The 20,818-nt window shown below is 52.1% G+C and overlaps 3 protein-coding genes across 9 annotated transcripts in view; 2 read left to right on the forward strand and 1 right to left on the reverse strand.

Annotated features, from left to right (window-relative positions):
- SCAPER (S-phase cyclin A associated protein in the ER) overlaps nt 1-10,423 on the forward strand; it is a 131,761-nt gene extending 121,338 nt beyond the window's left edge. For 3 of the 7 annotated variants that reach the window (XM_015872636.2, XM_032446772.1, XM_015872634.2), the window contains exons 30-31: nt 5,963-6,154; nt 8,550-9,718. In XM_015872636.2, coding sequence (XP_015728122.1) covers nt 5,963-6,154; nt 8,550-8,903 — 546 coding nt within the window. In that variant the 3' untranslated portion in view covers nt 8,904-9,718. Of the gene's footprint in view, nt 1-5,962; nt 6,155-8,549; nt 9,719-10,083 lie in introns of those variants that run through there. The other 4 variants (XM_032446774.1, XM_032446775.1, XM_032446773.1 and 1 more) reach the window with 3 other exon arrangements.
- Nucleotides 10,424-11,437: 1,014 nt separating this feature from the next.
- ISL2 (ISL LIM homeobox 2) lies at nt 11,438-14,385 on the reverse strand. The gene is made up of 6 exons (XM_015872645.2): nt 14,249-14,385; nt 13,264-13,453; nt 12,913-13,163; nt 12,496-12,779; nt 12,245-12,415; nt 11,438-12,155 (listed from the first exon to the last, which is right to left on the reverse strand). The coding sequence occupies exons 1-6, from the start codon at nt 14,304-14,306 to the stop codon at nt 12,039-12,041; spliced, it is 1,071 nt and encodes a 356-aa protein (XP_015728131.1). The 5' UTR covers nt 14,307-14,385; the 3' UTR covers nt 11,438-12,038.
- Nucleotides 14,386-20,484: 6,099 nt separating this feature from the next.
- The window catches only part of ETFA (electron transfer flavoprotein subunit alpha), a 28,224-nt gene continuing 27,890 nt past the window's right edge, over nt 20,485-20,818 (forward strand). Inside the window, exon 1 of the mRNA XM_015872469.1 lies at nt 20,485-20,537. Coding sequence (XP_015727955.1) covers nt 20,499-20,537 — 39 coding nt within the window. The 5' untranslated portion in view covers nt 20,485-20,498. The remainder of the gene's footprint in view (nt 20,538-20,818) is intronic.

Raw genomic sequence — 20,818 nt, forward strand, 5'->3', positions numbered from 1 at the left:
CCACCTTCTGGTGAAAAACTTCCCCCTAATATCTATCTAACCTAAACATGGCATAATAGCTTTAAGCTTACAAAATAAAAGCCTTGCTCAGTAGATCTGATGCATAATAATAAGCTCTTCTAATAAAATAAAAATATTAGTCCAACACTTAAATGTGTAAATCTACTGTTAGGGTATTTTAGAAACCATAATCCATTTTCTAGAAAGAAATGATACACTGGAATTTAGCAAGGTTCTTAATATATGTTTAACACTAAGCATGATTGTGCCCTCATGGGTAAATGATTTTATGTCAGTATGTTAAATGCTAAAATGCTGTTGTTTTTAGAGTTAAGCTTTTCGTTACTTCTCTTTCTGGTTCAGGTGTTTGGTTACGTGTTCATCCTGCAGCCTGAGCATGTGCTTAATGACCAAGCAGCCTCAATACATATTCAAATTGTTTCCATTCTCCTCTCAGCACATTGTAATGGAGCTGATCTTTTACAAGATCAGTTTAATATCATTTGCTTCTTGCTGAATTTAATAGCTGTGTACTTTGCTATCTTTTATCTAAGGTGCCCTGTTATTTTTAGTGGCATTTTTTCAGGAATTTTACACCTTTTCACTTTTTCCCCCAAGCAGCACTGCTGATAAATTTTATAGCATTTTTAAATGCATCATTGTGTTATATTTGCCATTGTTCTAGCTGAAATGCTCACATGGTTTTGGGTGATTACATGAAAACCTCTGGAAGGATGCTGCTCCTACTATGGTTTGTAGGGAGAAAAGCATTAATTCTGATCTCCGTTATCTGCTGAACTTCTCTCTGAAAGCTTTTGTGTGATGCTAAGAAAATAAACATTGACATTTTTCAAATAGACCAAATTCTTATTTTAAAATCTTAACGTAATGTTTCGGCACATTATTTTTACGTAGAAATGGTGCTCAGTCTCCTGATAAGATGTCAGAAGGAATTTAGAACATTCTTTGCACAGAGCCCTGCCAATAGTGGAGTTTGCAAAATGGAAAGAAAAGAGCTTGACCTTAAAACAGAAGAAGAGTCTAAGTGGTGACATATTCCTCTGATTGAATGCTGGCAGTATGGGGTCTGTTTATATAGGAGCAAAGAAATAATGCAGATCTAACTTTGAAGAGAAACTCCGGACTACTAATATAAAGATTTATTTCTTTTACCAAGTTATAAATAACCTTACATCAAACAAAAGCCTTTAACCGTTTGATGTATTCTGTGTAGTTACAAAGAATAGATGCACGGTGTTTCAGTTCCAGTTCAATAACGTTTAGTTGTTTGTACAAATTAGAATTGACTTTGATATAAATGATAAATAGAGAAGAAACATTAGTAGTTCCCATACCAACAGTAGAATTTTAAGAGTCGAATGTTTACAATGGCCTTGTCCAAGTTTGGAGCAGTGGGTCGTACAGGGCTGGGGAAACACCAGGAGTGCCCCTCAGAGAGCTGTTAGCTCTAACGTGCACGTTGCTCTCAGAAAATTGCATCTAAAGATGAAATAGGTTGCAGCAGAATACAGCAGTCAAGTGGAAGCACACGTGTTAGTGCTTTGCTTCATAAAACCCCGACATTTTATTGAGAAGGATCTATTTCTAGAAGTGTAATTCAGCTTTCAGTTACAATGGCTGTATTTGTTACTCAGCAGTTATGGAATACACCTTTTCATGAGCAGTTTTTCTTTCTGAGAGCTGAGAAAGGTTTCACTTCAGGAAGTTTGAATCTTGACAAAGCTGGGATCCAAGCACGTTTTCCTGTTTCCAGTTCTCACGTCGGTGTGACAATTTTGTCTCACTTTTCATTTGTAAGAACTGCAACCTTTAGCGCTTGGTCCAATTACTAAACGGATGTCAGCAACCTCAGAGGAAATAATTGGATAGATGGGAAATGCTCCTGCAGATTTTAGACGTGCTCTGCAGATCAGCTGATGGTGCCTCATGGCTTTCCAAAGGTATGGGCAGTTCTCAGTAAATCAAACCTGAAACCATCAGTAGAATCAGGCTCTTAGAGGTCTGAAGGAGCACGTGAATCAGCAGTTTGCCTTCATTTGGGTGATGTTTGCTCGGTATTTTTTACATGCAGTCGTTCTTTCAACTTTCTGAGTGACATTTGAGATTCCTCCGAGAAAATGTTGATTGTTACCTACCAAGTGTTTGTGAACTTAATTACCAAAATATGGTTCCAAAGAGCAGAGGGCTCTTAGTTTAACATTGTTGTACAATTCGCCATTGATGTGGTAAGATTTGACTAATTTGATGTGTAGCTGCTGGTACCTAACAATCAGTAAAGCAGAATCCTGGTAGCTAGGAAGGTTTACAGCACAGCTTTGAACAACGTTCATACGTACACGTGTAAGTAGCTGTGTCTTTTGCTCAGAACAAAAGGAATGAAGGGAAAGGTTGATTCAGATGTATGTTTTATGTGCTGTGCGTGGTACACAGGGTTGTGAGGTGTCCACCAAAATGTCTTTCTCTTGGTAGCAGTTGTGCAAGCATTGCTGCATTGTGTGCGAGCAGTTATCTCCTGTCCTTGTGAGCAAGGAAGGGAGCAGCAGAATTCAGATTCTCCTGCTCTGGGATCCACGGAAAGTTCATTTTGGGACTCTGGAGCTTCCTAGAAAAGGGGAGAGCTGCACATACCTTCCACTTCCTGGGGAAAGTCAAATCTAGGTTATTTAGGCCCTTGTGGTTATTAGTTCTGTAGCAAACTTGTCAGTGCTGTGAAGGTCTGCTTTACAAGGTGCCAGGAAGCAAGGGGAGGTGGCTGGACCAGTTCTGGTGTGCATACAGAGAAGGACAGTAAGATCCAGGACAGGTTATAGCCTCGTAGCAGTCACCTCGGGTGCGTAGCCAGGAGCCTTATTTCAGTGGCAGGGTAAGCCTGATTTCCCAGCAGAATGATGAGTTCCCTTCACAACTTTATTGCGTCCCCAGTGCTACAAGGAGCTTTTAATTTTTTGATTGATTGTCCTTCTTTATTGCTCGAGAGCTGTGTGGCATATTGCTGGCTTTTGTCACTGTAGCCTGTTTTGAAAGACTGATTTTTATACTGCCTCAGACTTTCACAGCTAGAAGAATCACAGCTAATGGGTAAGCAATATACTGCATAGTCAATATTGGTCCAAATAAACTTGAGGAAAAAAAGAGGTGGATTTCATTTTGAGACATGAGGAATCATTCTTTCCTTAGAGATTAGCTTCTATGGGTCAGGGCAGTCATTGCACTTGAGGGGCAAATGGGAGCAGGGGCTGCCTGCTAGGGAAGGGGTGAGCACCTGCTAACAAAGTTTGATATTAGAGTGGTATACATTATGCAGCCTTCCTATCAGCTTATGTAATGGAGAAGCTGCTTGAGTTCTTCCCAGATGTTCCGGTTCCTCATTTTCAGCAGGCTTCTACATGGAAAGTAGGATGTGCTATTTAAGCAATGCTCAGGCAAAAGCAATACTGTGGTATGAATATCTTAATTTCAACAGGAGGCAACATTTGAAATCAAATACTGAACACAACATCACAGAGTTTCCTGCTCTGAGGAACAATAAAAAGCACATAGCTTTTAGCAATTTGATAGAGAGGTCTCAATTCAGAAAAACAAAATGGCAAGCAAATATTAATGGGACCTGGGCACCTATCTGAAGTTGGGCAGGTGCTGAAATGCTTGGCTGTACAGAAACGCAGAGATTTAATTAGGATCTTGTTACGCCTGGCAGGCATATCTGACTTTCAGGCTGGAGAGGGAGCAGCAAGAAAAGCTAATTCTAGGATTCCAGCACGTGGCGTGTGTTCCTGTGCTACCTTTCAGTAAGCAGTTTGTATCTCCTATTGGAGCACTTTATGAGTATTCCAGGCCTGCAAAACTCCCTTGGATCATTCAGCAAGGAGACAGAAGTCACTGTTTAAAATAAAAATAGAGAGGAGTCTTTTTTTAAACTGTAAAGAAGTCATAGATGAGGAGCTGATTTGTTTTCTTTATTGGTCATCTGCTAAGTGGAGTTCTGGGCTGCACTTTCTGCTCTGTTGGAGGTTTGTGTGTCTTCAGGTTTTTTCCAGATAGGAGTTGTTTCATGACTGTACGTACTGTAGTGTATCAGGTTTAGTAACTGCATTAATACAATGAGCTGAACTCATTAAATTGATTCCACATGTGATTAATGCCAGATTAAAACAACGAGCAGCTCCCAAATAGAACTTTCCTATCTTCAATGTCAATAATGTTGTAGTTAAGAAGCTGGGGAAAACAACACAGAAGTGGTGATGTTGTGTCCATATACACAAATTACCCGTGGCATTTTTAGAGTGGGTGAGGGGGGTGAAGTGAGAAAGGAAAAGAGCTCAGAACTGCTTGTCCTGTGCCTGTTCAGCAAGTCCAGCGGGCAGCAACAAAGAGACGGGTTTCCCTTCCTCTGTCCTCCATCACAAGTTGTAGCTATTGGAGTAAAACTGCGAGTGATTAAAAGAGCTTTTCTGATTGGAGGATTTGCTGTAGAGAAACCCAGAGTGAATAATTAATAATAATAATGAATGTGTTATAACAGTAAATATAGGATCCCAGCAGTAATCACCAGGAATGGTAGCCAGCAGTTAAGTGTAGCATCATCCAAATGCTTCGGTGGTGGGCTGGTAGATGCTTTCCTCAAAAGAGCAATGCTTAATTGTCACATATTTGTCTGCCTCTTAAAAATTCCTCCCGGCTTTAAGGTCATTAAGACATTTCTACCAGTATTTTGAAAGGTTTTCAGTGTATTTTAGGCTGGTGAACTGCAAGAACGCAAACGATTACTTTGTTGATCTTGTTTTTAAACTGAACTGCATTATCGACTCAGTGTGTTCTTAAGGTATTGTTAAAAGTGCTTTGAAAACTTGTAAATCCCTGTAATTTATGTCCCTGTGGTCTCGACTGCTGCTTTCTGTCCTTCTGGTTTTAATTTGAACGCAGTCTTGTCTGGGTGTGTACCTGTAAAATTGTGTTTTTCCAAGTACAATTTACAGTCGTGACCCTAAGTTTTACAGTGTTCAGCCCTATAGGAGCTTCCTCCTATGCTGAAAAGCCAACTTTGGGTCAGGCAGCTCTTTCATATTATAATTGTCTAATCGAGGTTCCTTGGAACAGATCCGATTCTGACATTTTGTAGCGTATCACAAAGGCTGTATGAGAATATCAAGTAAATGGGAAAGGTTCCTTTGCGAGAGAGCAGTATAGCATTGCCTGATTTCTTCAGATGTACACAGTTGTAAACTTAGCCTGCTTCATGACAACAGTCCCATTTATCTAAACAATTCTCCTTTTAGAGTCAATGGCACTGATAGAAACTGAGATAAGAAATACAGATGGGAGGGTCTTTCAGAGTCTCCACTGAAACTAGTTGCTGTGCAGCTTACAATCACCTTTTCTTTTCAGTGCCTGAGAATGCATAGCAGACATCCGCGATGAAACAGAGTCCTCTCTGGCTGCCAGAGAGCACTTGGGTAAAGGATGAGCGAGCTGCATGTGGGTTTTTACAGTCCTGGTGATCTCGGATCTTGCTCTTGCCTTTTTTTCTTTTTTAATTGAAATAAAGACACACTTACTGCGTTTAAATGGCTGCAGTTGGGAGAGTTGTTTTGCACTTCTAACTTAAAACAGTCTCTTTGCTTTCATTCTTTGTCTTAAGTGAAAGTATCGTAATCCTCAGATTAATCTGTTTCTAGGGTTTTTTATTATTGTCTTTTTTTGGTAATAGAGGCAAAAGCAGTTTACAGCCTTAATTCTCAGTGTTCCTCTGCAGTAAATACAATACTCGCACACTAAAACAGGAGCTATTTGGGCTAAGTGTTCTAAGATTTATTATTAGTATTTACTAAAATGTTTTCTTCTCATCCGTGCTCATATTTCCAGCATGACTTCAGCGCTCTGGTTGATCCACATGAAGACCAGCTCAAGCACACGTTCTCATTGTGTTACGTTTGTCTTTCAGATCATCGTACAGTCTGGCCGTCACCCCACCGTGCTGCAGAAGCTGTGCCAGCTGCCTTTCCAGTATTTCAGCGATCCTCGGTTAATCAAAGTGCTCTTCCCTTCGCTAATAGCTGCCTGTTACAATAACCCTCAGAACAAGCTCATTCTGGAGCAGGAGATGAGCTGTGTGCTCCTCGCCACGTTCATTCAGGTAGCAGTGCTGTGCAGCAGCGCTCGCAGGATGGCTGCGGCCCTTTTTCTCGCCTTTGCTGTGTGTGTGGAAATTATTTGCCCTACATAAAGCAAGTAAACAGCACTGAAGTACTTTAAGATTCTCTGCAGCTCTTTTCAAACCACAGATTATGCCTGTACTTGAGATATCTTATAACACTGAAAGGTTACCCGAGCAGTTCAGGTTCTCGCTGTCGCGTGCAGAATCCTGCTTTCACTGAAGTTATTGATGTGCCTGAAAGATGTGATGTGGATCGTGCTATTACAAGGCAATCCTTAAGATACTTCACTTATTTTTAAACTACTGCATATGCAGCGTATTTGAAATCGGTATATTAATCTGTTTACATCTAAATGTATGTCTGTACACTGCACACAGCAGATTTACAGAGAGCAGAACAGCCATGTATATATTCGATGCAGAAGGCACACAACATATGTTACTGGTCTGATCATGCAGTCTTTATTTCTGACAGTAAGCCACTGAGGTTGTTACAAATACTGCTCTAAATAAGGCCTTACAGCAGCTTTGTTCCCTTTGTATCAGTCTATGTGCTGTGCCGTACTTACCAAGTTTGTTTTATGCTTTCTATATATTTTACTGTCTGTCTTTAAACAACTAAATGCTGTTTTCATCAACACTACTGCAAAGTAACATGCTTTGGTCACCTGGAAGTTCCCATTGTTGGTACAGAAACAGTCCTGCAGCTCTTCCCTAATGCCTTACAGCCAGTCCTGAGGCAGGCTGCACCAATCGAGGTGAAAGGACATGAGAACTAAATATTTACTGCAAGTCTCAGCGTAGCTCCTGAGTTACGGAGCTCCTGAGCACGGCTGCTTTCCATTCTTTGAACACTCAAATAGCAGCAGCTTAAGGAAGAAAGAAAACTTTAGAGCTTATGGAGCTTCTGTTGAAATACAAAGCCATAATTCATGCTGCACCTTGACTTTTTATATGGACACATTTTAATATGGGAGCTACAGGTTGCATGGTAGAAGCTGCGGTGGCAAAAAAGTAGCTTCGGCAATATTAGTAAATGCAGCAAGCTGGATTTGTGCTCCAATTTAAAAACATAAAGAAGAGTGAGGGAAGAGTCACCCCCATCGAATAAATAAGTTTATTTACCTTGATTTCTTTTCTCTAGTAGAAACTGTAGCATTTAAATCTATACTAGCTGAAGCAAAACATGCGAATTAGGACCGTGTTTCTACCTCAGATGCCAAGTCCTCGTGCTGTTCTTTTCAGGCTTTTAGAAGAGGAGTTGCATTATTATATAGAAGATCCTTGTGTGTGTGTGTGCCATCTTAGTGCCCTGTCATTGCTGACCTGCTACTTCACTGTTATACCCCTTTGAAAATCAAACCCCAGATGTTGAACGTGCACAGAGAGCGGTTCTGACGGGCACAGGGCGCTGATAGCCGCGCACACAGCAGAGCCCTGCCCCTCTGCTTCGGTTTCAACCCGCTGCTGTGTTGTCAGGCAAATCCCTCACTCACTTCCGTGGAAGTTTGGTGAAGTCTGCAAAATATTTCCCTGGGACCAGAAAATGAGATTCTTCCTGTGCCAGGGAATGCAAAAAGCAGCCCTGTTTATGTAAGAGTTAGGTGGTGTGTACAAATATAACACTTAAATACAGTGTGTTAAATGTGTGCAGCATCCATCAAAGGAGAATGATTGCTGGATTTTACAGCTATCGGCTTTGCACCTCCCTGCCGGCAGATCTGTTTGCATCCCCTGAAGGTTGCAACATCCTTTCTCTTATTTCTGCCTCTGGATGCGCTGGAAAAAAATAGTCAGAAATAGCCAGGATCTGTTCAGTTGTGTCTCATGTCAAACAGTCCCAGCGCTGCTTAGGGAGAGCACGAACAAAAGGCGCTGCTCGAAGCGCTCCGTCCTGGAGCAGCCCGTGGGAGCAGAGCTGGCCGTGCTCCCCAGAGCCGATCACAGCCAGGGGAGAACTTTGCCTGCTCTAAGGGAGGAAAGGGGATGTCGGGCTGTGGGATGGAACTGGGTCGGTCAGCAATGGAGAGAGCGTGTTTGGAATCCACAGAATACATCCAGAAGGTGCTGTCGTAAAGAAATACGGCCATAGTCGTTGTTCAAATGGGAAACAGTGAGAAATAATCATTTCTGAGGAAGGTAATAAAGCTGCTTTTTCTCTGTTGAAAATGTATATATATATATATATTTAAAACTGGGTAAAATCTGCTCTGTGTCACAGAATGTGAGTGCTGGCAGCGTTGTGTTACAGGGCACAGCACACCAAGCGCGCTGTTAGTGTGCAGATTCATACAGCAGGCGTGTTCTTTGCAAAATGGTTTTAATTCCTCAGATGCAAGATCTGAAAACCTGATGCTCTTTTTCTTTCCCACAGGACTTTGCCCAGAGCTCAGGCCAAACGGATAGTCTGTTATCTCAGCAGAGGGGTACGTCTCCATTGAATGTAACAGAGGACAACTGGGTAACAGAGTATCCGCGCGTTATGTTTTGCTGTGATTTAGGTATTTTCTCAGTCTGCATCACCATAAAAAGCAACGCAGTAAATGGAAAAATGATTTTCCCAGTCTCAGGACCTGAAAGTTACGTGACTTCCAGTCTTTGCTCCCAGTATCAGGAATCCGGGCTGTTAATCTTTATTAAACACTTTGTGGTGTTCTGTCTTAAAACGCGATACTGTACGTGCGCGTATTTAATTAGCTGTCACAAAGGCTGCTTTCAAAAGTCTTAGGTTACAGCAGCCGTGCAGTCATTCCAATGCACCCGAGGAGCCAGAAGTGAGTAAAATACTGTCCTGTAATTGTTGCACAAAGTTCCTCGGTCTGCAAGAGGGTTGCATTATTTTCTCAGTTGTAAATACTGCATAAAACACAGCTAACCCCACCTATGCTGCCCGGTTGGAAGGCGCTCGGCTAAGGCAGCTCTTGCTTGTTAAACAGAGGAGGAGCTCAGGCCGAACGGAGGCCTGAGTGGTTCTAAGTCATAAGATTTGTAAAAATACATTGCAAAATGCAAAACACAGGTAGGTATGGGGTGATTTCTACTGTCAGCATTCTCCCTTCTGCTCCTCCTGACACGGCTTCGAAACAAACTTTCCAGAATGACTATATTTGCATGAGAATCTGCTGGAGAAACAGCTACAGTCCAGGCGGGGAACTGCTTTTTATTTTCATTATTCAAACGGAATGAGCTTCTAAACTAAGCTGACTACGTGGTGACATGAGAGTGTGATTTCTGAACATTCCCCAGATGCAAAAAGCAGAGATAATTATAGCAGCATAGCCGGGATTATTTTTATCTATTTTATCACAACAGCATGAATGTCAGTTCCCCCCAAAATGCAAATGGGAGCAACAACACTGCTTATAAACAGGAGGGGAATGGCTGTTTGTGAGGGTGGGTAGTGATAGGACAAGGGGGAATGGTTTGAAACTGAGACAGGAGGTTTAGGTTGAGTATTAGGAGGTTTTTCACCCAGAGGGTGGTGACGCACTGGAACAGGTTGCCCAAGGAGGCTGTGGATGCCCCATCCCTGCAGGCATTAAGGCCAGGCTGGATGTGGCTCTGGGCAGCCTGGGCTGCTGGTTGGCTGCACACAGCAGGGGGTTGGAGCTGGATGAGTCCTTTTCAACCCAGGCCATTTTGTGATTAAAAGGGAACTTGGGGGTTCTCCATTGCTTGGGTGGGGGTGGGGGTGTGTGTGCAGCCTGCTGCCCTCACGAGAAAGCTGTGGGTCTGGGGGCTGAGGAGCAGCTGCTGAGCAGGAGGCACTGGGCGCTGTGGTGGTGTGAGGGCCGGGGAGGGCTGAGGACGTGACGTGGCGGAGCTGGGCCGCCTGTTGATGTTTGTTGTTTTATTGCCACCTTTCTGAGGATGGAACAAGTGGGTAATTGTACCTTCTGTCTCCACAGAGAAGCGTGTGGGCGCTCAGGATTACCTGGAGCTGTGCAACCGCTTCCCCCGCCACTGCTGGGAGGAGGCCCGGCAGTTCTTCCTGCGGCGCTGAGGGCCGCGCCGACGCGGCTGCTCTGACACTGTATAGATGGGTGTAATTTGCACTATTTATATCCCCCAGTTCTGTAGATACTTTCAAGTTGTTTTGTAATTTTGATAAATGGGAGTTCATTTCAGTCGTGTGTCCCAACATCCCGGGTCCTTCCTGCCCTGTGGTGTCTGGCGTTGGAGCTGCCGAGGGGAGACTGGGAGCAGAAATGCCTTCTGTACATGTGTAATAAAGTAACTTATTCTGGCTGCGGTGTGCTGGGCTCTCAATTGCTGTGAGCGAAGGGGGAAGGGGGCTGCAGGCTGAGCGCTGTGTCACAACGGGCTGTGGGGAACCTGCTGCTGTAGCTGAGTGGCGACAAGTCCCGGCGTAAGGCGGACTTTGTAAAGCACGCACATCGCCAACGTTTGGATAAGACTTTAATACCGCTCCTCTCAGCCTCGCGCTGTGCTCTGAGCGGGGCGAAGTCTCCCCGAGCCGCAGTTAAAGGCTGTCAGTCAATGGCCGCCGTTTACTCTCGTCCGCGCTGCCCGGTGCGACCCGCCCTGGTGCCCGCTCGGTTCCCTCAGCGGCCCGACCCGCACACGAGGCGGCGGCGGTCGCCATCCGCCCGGCCGGCACAACGGGGGCTGACGGCGCTCAAAGCGCCCGGCTTCTCCCTCTGTGCTGCGGGCACCCGAAACGCCCCGCAGGAAACTCCGAGCCCCCGCGGTTAAACGGGGATCCATCCCTCCAACCCGCACCGGGACGGCGGCGGCTCCACCGCGGCTCCTCGAGGCTCCTCGAGGCTCCTCGCTTCCCCTCACCGCCCGGGCCGCCCCATGAGCCTACGGCCCCGCAGCGCCCGACCCGCGGCTGTTCCCGCACGGCCGGAGCCACCGCATCGCATCGCACCGCCCCGCATCATCTCCCCCCGCACCGCGGCGGCTCCGGGGACGCGGAGGGTCGTGTCCGCGTTGTGCCGGCGGGGCAAAGAGCGGAGGGAGCGAGGGAGGAGGAAGGCGAGGAGCCGCCGTCCGCGTTGTGCCGGACGGGGAGCGCGGAACGGCCGCGGCAAAGCCCCGCATGGCGGCAGGTGCGGGACGGCCACGGGAGCGGCCCGAAAGGGAAAGGAGCGCTCCGCCTCCCGGCTATAAATAAACGGGGGCGGTGGGAGCGGATTAACGGGGCGGGTGGCGGTGCCGCAGAGCCGCGCTGCGGGATGAGCCCGCCCCGCCCGGCGCCCCGACCCGCTGTAACGTTTTCTTTCCTTTTCGTTTTCCTTTTTTTTTTTTTTGGTTCGTTCGTTCGTTTTTATTAAGTCCCAAATCCTCCATCCCACCATCCGACCGCTGACTCTGACAATAAATAGCAATAACTTACTTTTGTTCGTTTAAAGGCTCAAACAATCCGTCCTCCGGCCGCCGTTACCGCCGGCAGCGCTGTCCCGTCGCACCGCCCCGTCTCCGCTCCCCGGTGCAGCGGGACGCACCGGCGTGAGGCGGCCCCGACGGCCGCGGGCTCCGACCCCCGTTGGGTTCGATTCGAGTTTTCGTTTCTGTTCCAGGCGAGGAAGAAGATCCGTCGCGGCGCCGGGCAATGCGCCTTCAGCGGGCAAGGAACATCGAAATCCGCAGCGCCGAACCTCCGCGCAACGAAATAAGCGGGGCGGGGACTCTCTCTTTCTCTCTCTCCGGTCCGGTGAAGGCAGCGAGAATCCCGGCGCTTTCGGGCCGTCGGCAAGGTACGTTCGGTTTAGTTTTAAATAGGAATAATTAAAAGACAAAGGCGCTCGTCCGGCGCGCTGGGCGCGGCGCGGGGCCGGGTGTCTCATGCAGGGAGCGCGGCATGCGGAGATCCCGCGGCGGCGGGGGCCGGGCGGCCTCACGTCTCGGCCGGGCTGGGCACCATGCTGTTGGGGGTGTCGGGGAGCTGGGAGGACAGCGAGGTCACGTCGCTGCCGGAGGACGTGCCCAAAGAGCCGGACTCGGAGAACGAAACCTGGGGGAGCAGCGTTGATGAGCCCCGTGTCGGTCCGCCCGTCCCGTCCCCGTCCCGACCCCCCGACCCCCGCTGCTCCCGGTGCTCACCAGCTGCTGGAAGGCGGCGGGCGGCTCCAGGTCGCTCTGCAGCGCGAAGTCGCTGAGCGCCTTCCAGGGCGGCTGGTAGGTCTGCACCTCCACCGCGCTGCCCTGCACGGCGCTCTCGTGTCGGACGGGGCTGCCGGCCACCAGCGGCGTCCCGGTGAGGCCCTGCAGGCTCTGCGGGCACGCGGCGCTTCAGCGCGGCGCCCCGACCCCACAACCCCGGTCCCCTCCCGACCCCCCGGCCGGCCGCTCACCGTCTTGTCGCTGTGCTGCTGCTGCTGGAGCTGCTTCATGAGGATGGATTTCTTCTTGTCCTTGCAGCGCTTGTTCTGGAACCAGACGCGGATGACGCGCGGGCTGAGCCCCGTCATCTCCACCAGCTGCTCCTTCATCAGGGCGTCGGGTCTCGGGTTGGCGGCGTAGCAGGTCCGCAGCGTGTGCAGCTGCTTCTCGTTCAGCACCGTCCGCACTCGGGTGGTTTTCTCGGCCGCTTTGTGCGACTGCGGCCGCGGGCCGGGCGGCCGTCCGGGAACCGGCTCTGCGCGGCGGAGAGAGGGAAGGAGGGAGGGAAGGAAGGAAGGAAGGAAGGCGCTCGCCGTCAGCGCCGCTGCCTCCCGCGGCCCTTCAGCCCCGAGGAGCGGCAGCGCCGGGCGCTGGGTGTGCGCCGGTACCTGCGAGGTGCGCGGGCGGCGGCGCGGGGCTGCGGGGCCCGCGGGCGGCGGCGCCGTCGGGGGGCGGCCCGTGGTCGGCGCGGCAGAGCAGGTCGCGCTCTCGCAGGCAGAACTGGTCCCCGGGGATGAGCTGACGGCTGCAGGCCACGCAGCGGAAACACTCGATGTGGTACACCTTGGCGCGGGCGCGCATCACCAGGTCGCTGCTGCTGAAGGCCGCCCGGCACTGCGCGCACTTGATGCCGAAGAGCCTGCGGGGCGGCGCCGTCAGCCAACGGGGAGCGCGGGGCCGCGAAGGGCTCCGAGCTCGGGTCGGGTTCGGTTCGTTTCGATTTAGAACGAGCGGGTCACCTGCCGTAGTCCCGCTTGCAGTAGGCCTTGCCGTCGCGGAGGAAACACGTGCAGGTCTCGTCCAGCGGCTGCCCGCACTCGGCGCACTTGAGGCAGGCGACGTGCCACTCCAGGTCCGGAGACACCCGCAGCAGAAACGGGTCCTGGATGCGGCCCCCGCAGCCCGCGCACAGCGCCAGCCCCGGCCGCCCTGCGGGACCCGCCGCGTCAGCGGGCGGCAGGAGGAGGCTGCGGGCTGCGGGGAGCTTCGTTCGGGGTGTGCTTGGGGGGTTGGGGGGTTCGGTTGGGGTTTTTTTGTTGGGTTTTTGTTTTTCAAGCAAAATTGAAAGAGAGAGAGAAATACGGACAGGGACGGAGAAAGGAAGAAAGAAAAGAGCCACGACGGGAGAGGAAGGAGCGGAGGGGAATCCGAGGGGAAAGTTGATGGGGGGAAATGAGTGGAAATCAACCCAGAAAGAGACAGAAAATCGGCATCTCAGACGTGGAAATCAGAGCAGAAACGAAGAAAGACCGACACGGAACGAGAGGGAGGAAAGAAAGAAGGAACGGGAAAGGACGGCGGAACGACGGGGAGAGAATGGAGCAAAGGGGGAAAAACGGAAAGAGAGAATGAAGGCAGGAAAGCGGACAAACGAAATCGGAAAGAGACATCGGGCAGAGAGAGAGAGAGAAAGAGCCCCAAACCAAAACGGAAGAACAGAAAGAGAAAGAAAGAACGGAAAACGGAAAGAGAAAGAAAAAACGAAAAGCGAAACGCGGAAAGAGAAGGAGGGAACGAACGAGCGATGAGGGAGGGAGGGAAGGACGGAGCGGGCAGAGCCGGGAGCCGCGGCGGCGATGCGGCCGTAGGGGCGGCGGGGAGATGCCGCAAAGCCGTTACCCCGCGCCGAGCCCGCAGCCCGCGGGGCCCGTCCCGGCGCTGTCAGCGCTGCTCCCGCCCGACGGCACCGCATCGCCCCGCGTCCCGCCCGTCCCCGGCACTTACTCTTGGCGGGCTCCCCCATGGCGCCCGGGAGCGGCCGCGGCAGGATGATGTCCACCATGCGGGCGGCCCCTGCGCACCGTTGGCGCTGCGCGATGCGGGACGCGGCGCCGCCGCTCCACCACTACCCGCGCCGCGCGGGGCGGGGGCCGCGCCCGCCCCCCCGGGCCCGCCCCGCCGGGCAGCGCCGTGATGTCAGCGCGCACCGGGGATGGGGGGGCGGCGCTGAGCTCACCGCGCGGCCCCCGGAGGCGATTGGCGGCCGCGGGGCGGGCGGGAGCGGATTGGCCGCGCCGAACAATGGGCGCGCGGCGGGGCGCGGAGCGGCGCGGATCCCCCCGGTCCCACCGGGTCCCCCCGGTTTCCCCGCAGCCCCGTCGGGTTCCGGCCCCGCCATCCCGGCACGGAGCGGCGGCCGCGGGGTTCGGGCGGTGGCGTCGCGTTTCCCTCGTGCCCCGTCGCCCCCCGCCCGCAGCGCTCCCCGACCTTCCCGTGGCCGTGAATCTTCTCCTCTCTCGCTCCCTTTCGCCGCCCGCTTCCCGTCCCCGTTTTCGTTGCCCGCGGGGCGATGCCGCCTGCAGCCGGACACCGGCCGCCATCCCGACGTTCGCGTTCGGGGCGTTCGGGGCCGTCGGACCCGTCGGGGCGGCCGTTCCCGACAGCGGCCGGCCGGGATCTGCGGGATCTGCGGGATCTGCGGGAACGGCCGCGCGTTGCGGCGGCTCCGTGCACCTGATCCCGCAGAGAAACCTGCCGTGTTTCTTTCCTTCCTCCGTTCTCCTCATCCCCCTCCCCCAGTCTCCACGGGTTTCCTGTGCATTAGCGGAGCACTCCGCATTGCACTCACTCCAGCGGCCTCTCGCTCGGTTTTAAATTCCCTCAGACTTGACGGCTCGGCGGCTCCATCAGAGACTCGGCAAAGCAGAATCGCTGCCTCCCTGGGGCTCCGCGCCCCCCGCCCCGCCGTGCGGCCGCCTCCCCGGTGCTCCGTGCGTTGCGGGACGTGTGACGGGTCCAACCTGCGCGGGTGCGGAAGGATGCGGTGGCTGCGGCTTTGAGATGCTGGAAACACCCGCGTGCGTTTGTGCGGGAGCTGCGGAGGGAATTACAGCGGTGTTTGTGCTGACCCTCCATCCATCCATCCATCCATCCATCCATCCATCCATCCATCCATCCATCCATCCATCCATCCATCCATCCCTGCCCTCCTCCCGGAGCGCTCTGCCGCCGGTGCCCGCGCGTCCCCCGCCCGCACGGCAGCGGCACCGTGGGCTCCGCCGCTGAGCGCTGCCGGTCAGCGGAGCGCTGAGCTGAGCCGGGCGGTGCGGGGGGCTCTGGCAGCGGGATGCCGGCTTTACACCGCGGCGTTACCCGAGGGGCAGGTGTCGGGAGCCTGAGTGTTATAAGCAGAAATGGAACGTCAGGGTGATAGGAGAACGAGGCGCGCCTGAGGATCCGGCGGCTCGGCGGGCACGTAGCGTGTAGCATCGCTCCTTTTCCCACTCGATGGCGAGGTTCTCCGTGTTCACCCAAACCTCCCTCCGTCCGGAGGGCAGGAAGGGTTACAGCAGGGCCAGCCCGGCAGCGCTGCAGGCTCACCTGTACCGCAGGCTCACCTGTACCGCAGGCTCACCTGTACTGCAGGCTCACCTGTGTTGCAGGCTCACCTGTACCGCAGGCTCACCTGTATTGCGGGCTCACCTGTACCGCAGGCTCACCTGTACCGCAGGCTCACCTGTGCCAGCGTGCACCATGCAGAGCCCAGGAGGGGCTGCACGCGTGGTCAGGCAGATGGGATTTGGGCAGGTGGGGGCAGCACGCTGGAAAGCCCCAAGAATTCAATTGCCGTGGAAACACCAAAACACCGAAAGCCCCGAACCTCCCGCAGAGGTGTGCGACAAGTTTGAAGTGACGCCAGGTAACGCCTAGAGGCACTAAACCGGCACTTCACTGCCCCAAACGGGGCTGATTGCCTGGAAAACCGCCTTTAGATTGGCTGCCATTGCTGGGGAGCTGTGAGTGGTGACGCTGCCCGGTGCCCTGTGCAGCTCCGGGGGCAGCTGGGGCCGGCCGTGGTGCGGGGGGTTGGCATCACATGTGCCCTCTGCGGGGCGGCTGTCCGGGCTGTGCTCCCGCACACAACCACGAGTTGCCTCTAGAAAGGGGAAACGGTGACAATTGTGTTTTGTTTGCGGCACATTGCAATGGCAGTGAATGCCGGTTCTTTCCGAGCCAGCCGTGGATTAAGTCCATTATAAAATTAAAACAGATGGAACGCAATTTCACTTACATTACAAAAAAGGACAGGAACCATCTGCAATAAGATTTAGCATTGCAGGGCTATTGTTATCGTGTTACCATTCAAACCTTTGAAGAAGGGTTTGCTTTTCTTTTGGAAACTTGTCCGCACGAACCCAATGTTTTATTTATCCGCCTCCCTCAGATAATCATCATATTTTATTGAACAACACGACGTCCCTCAGCCCCAGCCTCGGCTCTGCCAGGATCTGCAGAAGCAAAGGTGGTCAAACCCCAGCACTGAACTCTATGGGTGTTGGGTGGGGAGGACGTGCCGAAACATTCCCCGCGTGTTCTTCCTTTCAAAACATTTCCTCGGGTTTGGGGACAATGTCTGATACTGAAAATAGATAATTAATGAGATAATGGGATAGTGCGTGTCACCTCCTGTCCGGTGGGATTATCTGATGGCTAATTATGGACAGATTGTGATTAATGTGATTATGGATTGGTTATTAATCTGATTCTGGATTGATCTAGTTATGTTTTAGTCTGCTCCAAATGGTTAATTGGATCTGAGATAATAGAAATGCAGCTTGCACCAGATTTTGCCACATCAGTTGATGAAGTATCTTTTGATCTGGGTGGGTTGCGAACAATAAATTATTTACAGCTGTTGAGAAAATGACTCTTCCTTAGAATGTAGCCATTCATTTTATTTTCGAGGGCCTTTGAAAACAAAATCAATATCCTTTTTAAAAGGAGATGTTGACAAAAGAAAGGCACGTACATAACTCACAAACAAATGTGACGAAATTAAACAGCGGTTAACCCGGTGGCCCAATGTCTGGTGATGCATTTGAATTGCTATGTGGAGCTTTGGGCTCAATTCTTCTGAGACCAGCAGGGGTTGGGAGCATTGCAGGGGAAGAGGGCCCGGCTCTGCAGAAAGTGGGATTGCACAAGAGCTGCTGCCAGCCCTGCTATTGATTAAGAATCAGCCGTGGTAGAATGGCAAAGGGAGTCCTCGCCACCCCGTCCCCTCTGGGTAAGAGGGATGCAGAAAGCTCATGGGCTCATCCCACCACCTCGTCCGGCTCCCTTTGCACCAGGCCCTGCACTTGGCCTGCTGTTGTTTTTTCTCCTCTGACACTGAGCCCGTTGGTTTTGGAGTGACCTCAAGAGATTCATCTGGCCTTGATGCAGCCTGCCAGCATGGGAGAGGCTGCCCCGCTCCCTGCGAGGCCGTCCTGCTGCCTCCCTACTTTCACTGAAGTGCAAATTGAGTTCACATTTGTGGGATCTTGTGCCATTTTCTGCTGGGCGAAAGGCAGTGATGTGATGTGGGGTTTGAGAGGTGGGGCTGGGAGGAGCGTTGGCACCGGGTGGGATGTGCAGCTCATGGAGGTACCCACAACCAAACAGGTCTCAAAGCTCTGAGAACAGCTTTATTGAGGCTGCTGCCCATAGCACCAGGGTGTTGTTTAGTGAGTGGGAACTGAAGGAGAAGAAAGGAAGAGCAGCTTTCCCTTTTCTATGCTGCCATTCCCCCAGGTGTCCGTGCTGCTGCAGGAATGCTGCGCTGCTGCCAGCGCCGCATCCAGGTTCCTCCCCAGCAGCTCGATGGGCACAGAAAGCAGCTCCTGCTTAAAAAATAATGCCGTACAACCCAGTGGTGCATTCTACACACATCTCCCATTAGCAAGGAGCTGAGGCACACACCGGAGGGGGGATGCAGGGCACCACAGGGCACTGTGCAGGAGGGAGAGCATTGTTCCCCTCCCTCCCTCCATCCATCTATGCAGGATGGTGCAGTGGGAGCTGCCCTATGTGCTGGAGGTGCCTGTATACATCCCTCCTTACCTGTCCTTGGCTAGGAGGACTCTCTGTTGCTCAGACAGCAACTCACACTTTGGGAACACTGACAGCTTGCAGCTTTATCACTGCACCCTTATTACCTGGTCAGCACCTGGAAATGGTTAGCATGGGATGGTAGAAAAGGGGAAACACCTGCCAGCAGTGGCTTTGCAGGCTTAGCAGGGAGGGATGGCTGGATGGATGCTGGGGTGTTTCTGAGGGAGTGCTCCCCTCTGCACCCTGTGTTGGAGGTGGTGCTGGTGGTGCTGTGCTCACCTGAGGGTTTATGGAGGGGCCTTGTGAGAAACAAGGTGCTGGTGGCAGATGTGGGTGGGTGGCTGTAAGCTGATCTGGGCAGAGCACTAAGCACACCTGTGCTGGGGTTTTACTGCAAAGAAATCCAACATTGTCAGCCTGTGTCTGTGGCAGGTGGATGGGGGCAGGGCCTTGGGGAGGTGTGTTCCATCCCATGCCAATGGTCCCATATCCATGGAGAAGGACTGAGCACAGGAGGGCTGGTTATATCCTAGGCTGCTGCACTGCTTTGGCTGTGTGCTTTGCAGCACTCAGGCATAGAGTATTTCAGCAGCAGAGCTTTCCCGTGGCCCTCCCAGCACAGGTTGTTACCCTGTCGCTCCCCACAGGCACCTGCCTGGCCCCGGGCTGCAGATCCTGCACACGGAGCCCTAAGCAGGTTGCAGTTGCTTTAACCTTATTGGATTTTGACAGATTAGGAGGCGAATCCTTTTGTGCGGTGGAGAAGCCTCCCAAATGAAGCTCCTCTAATTTATCTGAGTCCGTTCTGCCTGGTGGTGATGGGAGGAGTAAGCTGAGGATGACCCCTGCCAGAGGGGACCAGCATAGCAGTAATAAAAGAAATAAATAAATAAGAATGCCTGCCCTTCCCTAAATCCCATAGCTGGGAGGCTGTATTAGCTGGATTCCATATGTTTTAATTAGGAATTATGTATTTGAAGGGAACCAAAATCCGATTCTGTTGGAGGATGTGGTCACACGTTTGTGATGGCTCTTGTTTCGTGTTCCTTTTGTCAGAGGCCCCAGGGCAGGGACACCTACCTACACCTTTACAACCCTGTTGTTCTAAGTTAAAACAAGTGCACTATTGATTTGCCTCCCACTCCGGGAGTGTGAAAAAATGTAATTCCCTTTCAGATACGGAAATTGGGTCAGCAGATCCTAAGGAAATAATCCTGGATAACAATGCATTTATTAATGGATCTGCTGCCACTAATTACTGTCTCATTTTTCCTTCAAAACAGAGTCCTCTCCTCTGCCCGGTGGCAGGATGATAACTGTGGTGCTGGCAACACCTGCCTGCTGTGGTTTTACTACCTTTATTGCTGTCCTGCTGGAGGTGGGAAGGTCAAATTTGTTTGATAAAAGGTTTTTTTTGCCACCGTTCAGCTAATATGGATTGCGCTGATATAATCCCCACCTGATTACAGTTATAAGCTCCTCCAACAGTGGCCATACGTGATAAGGACTTCCTTTGTGCTGCGGGGAGTAATCCGCATCAAGCCAGTTCCAATAAAGATTACACACATCTGAAGCGATGCTGGGGGCTTTAAATTAGAATTATAGACAGAAAATACAACCAGGAGCACAACGTGCCTCCGGAAACCTGAGCTGGGGGGTGTCTGTGGTGCTCTGCCCATACAAAGATGCTGCTAAACCAGACCCCATGTGGGGGAATCAGTTCATTCTGGGCTTTGATGCAAGTAGGTCAGTTTGGATGGGGGAGCTGCTTGTTGTGGGGTGAAGCACTAGAAAACCCCCATAGCACCTAACCAATAAACATGAGCTCAGAGATCATAGAGAACGGCCTGGGTTGAAAAGGACCACACTGATCATTCAGTTTAAAGCCGTGCTGTGTGCAGGGTCACCACCCAGCAGCCCAGGCTGCCCACAGCCACATCCATCCTGGCCTTAATGCCTGCAGTGATGGGGATCCACATCCCCCTTGTTGGACCCGCTGGATCCCCGCTCTGTGGTGAGCTCCCGCTTCAACCCTCCCGCCGCCGGGGGGGGCGCTCTCCGCCGCCGCTCATTGGCTCCAATGAGCGGCCAATGAGGAAGCGGTGCGGCGCGGCGGGTCTCGCGAGAGCGGCGCGGAGCGGAGCGGGGCGGCGGAGCAGCCATGTTGCGGGCGGCGGCGGCGCGGGGAGTCAGGAGGGCGGTGAGTGAGGGACGGAGGGCGGGCGGGAGGGCAGGGGTCGGCGGTGTGCATGGTACGGCCCTACCGGCCGCTGAGTGTAGAGTCCGTTGGGGGGGAGCTTGGAGCCCAGTTGTGAGCCCCGTGAGCTGTACCAGCGGTTAATCTCAAGACCGCCCCTCTCCGTTGCCGTCCGTAGGGCTGCACTGGGCCCGCTCGGTGCTCGGGGTGCACGGCGTGAGGGGAGGGGAGCTCAAGGTGAGCGGGGCTGCTGCTCCGCTGCGGCTGTGCCAGCTGCGCTCCGA

The sequence above is a fragment of the Coturnix japonica genome, chromosome 10 (assembly GCF_001577835.2).
Source record: "Coturnix japonica isolate 7356 chromosome 10, Coturnix japonica 2.1, whole genome shotgun sequence".
Classification (NCBI taxonomy): Eukaryota; Metazoa; Chordata; class Aves; order Galliformes; family Phasianidae; genus Coturnix; species Coturnix japonica.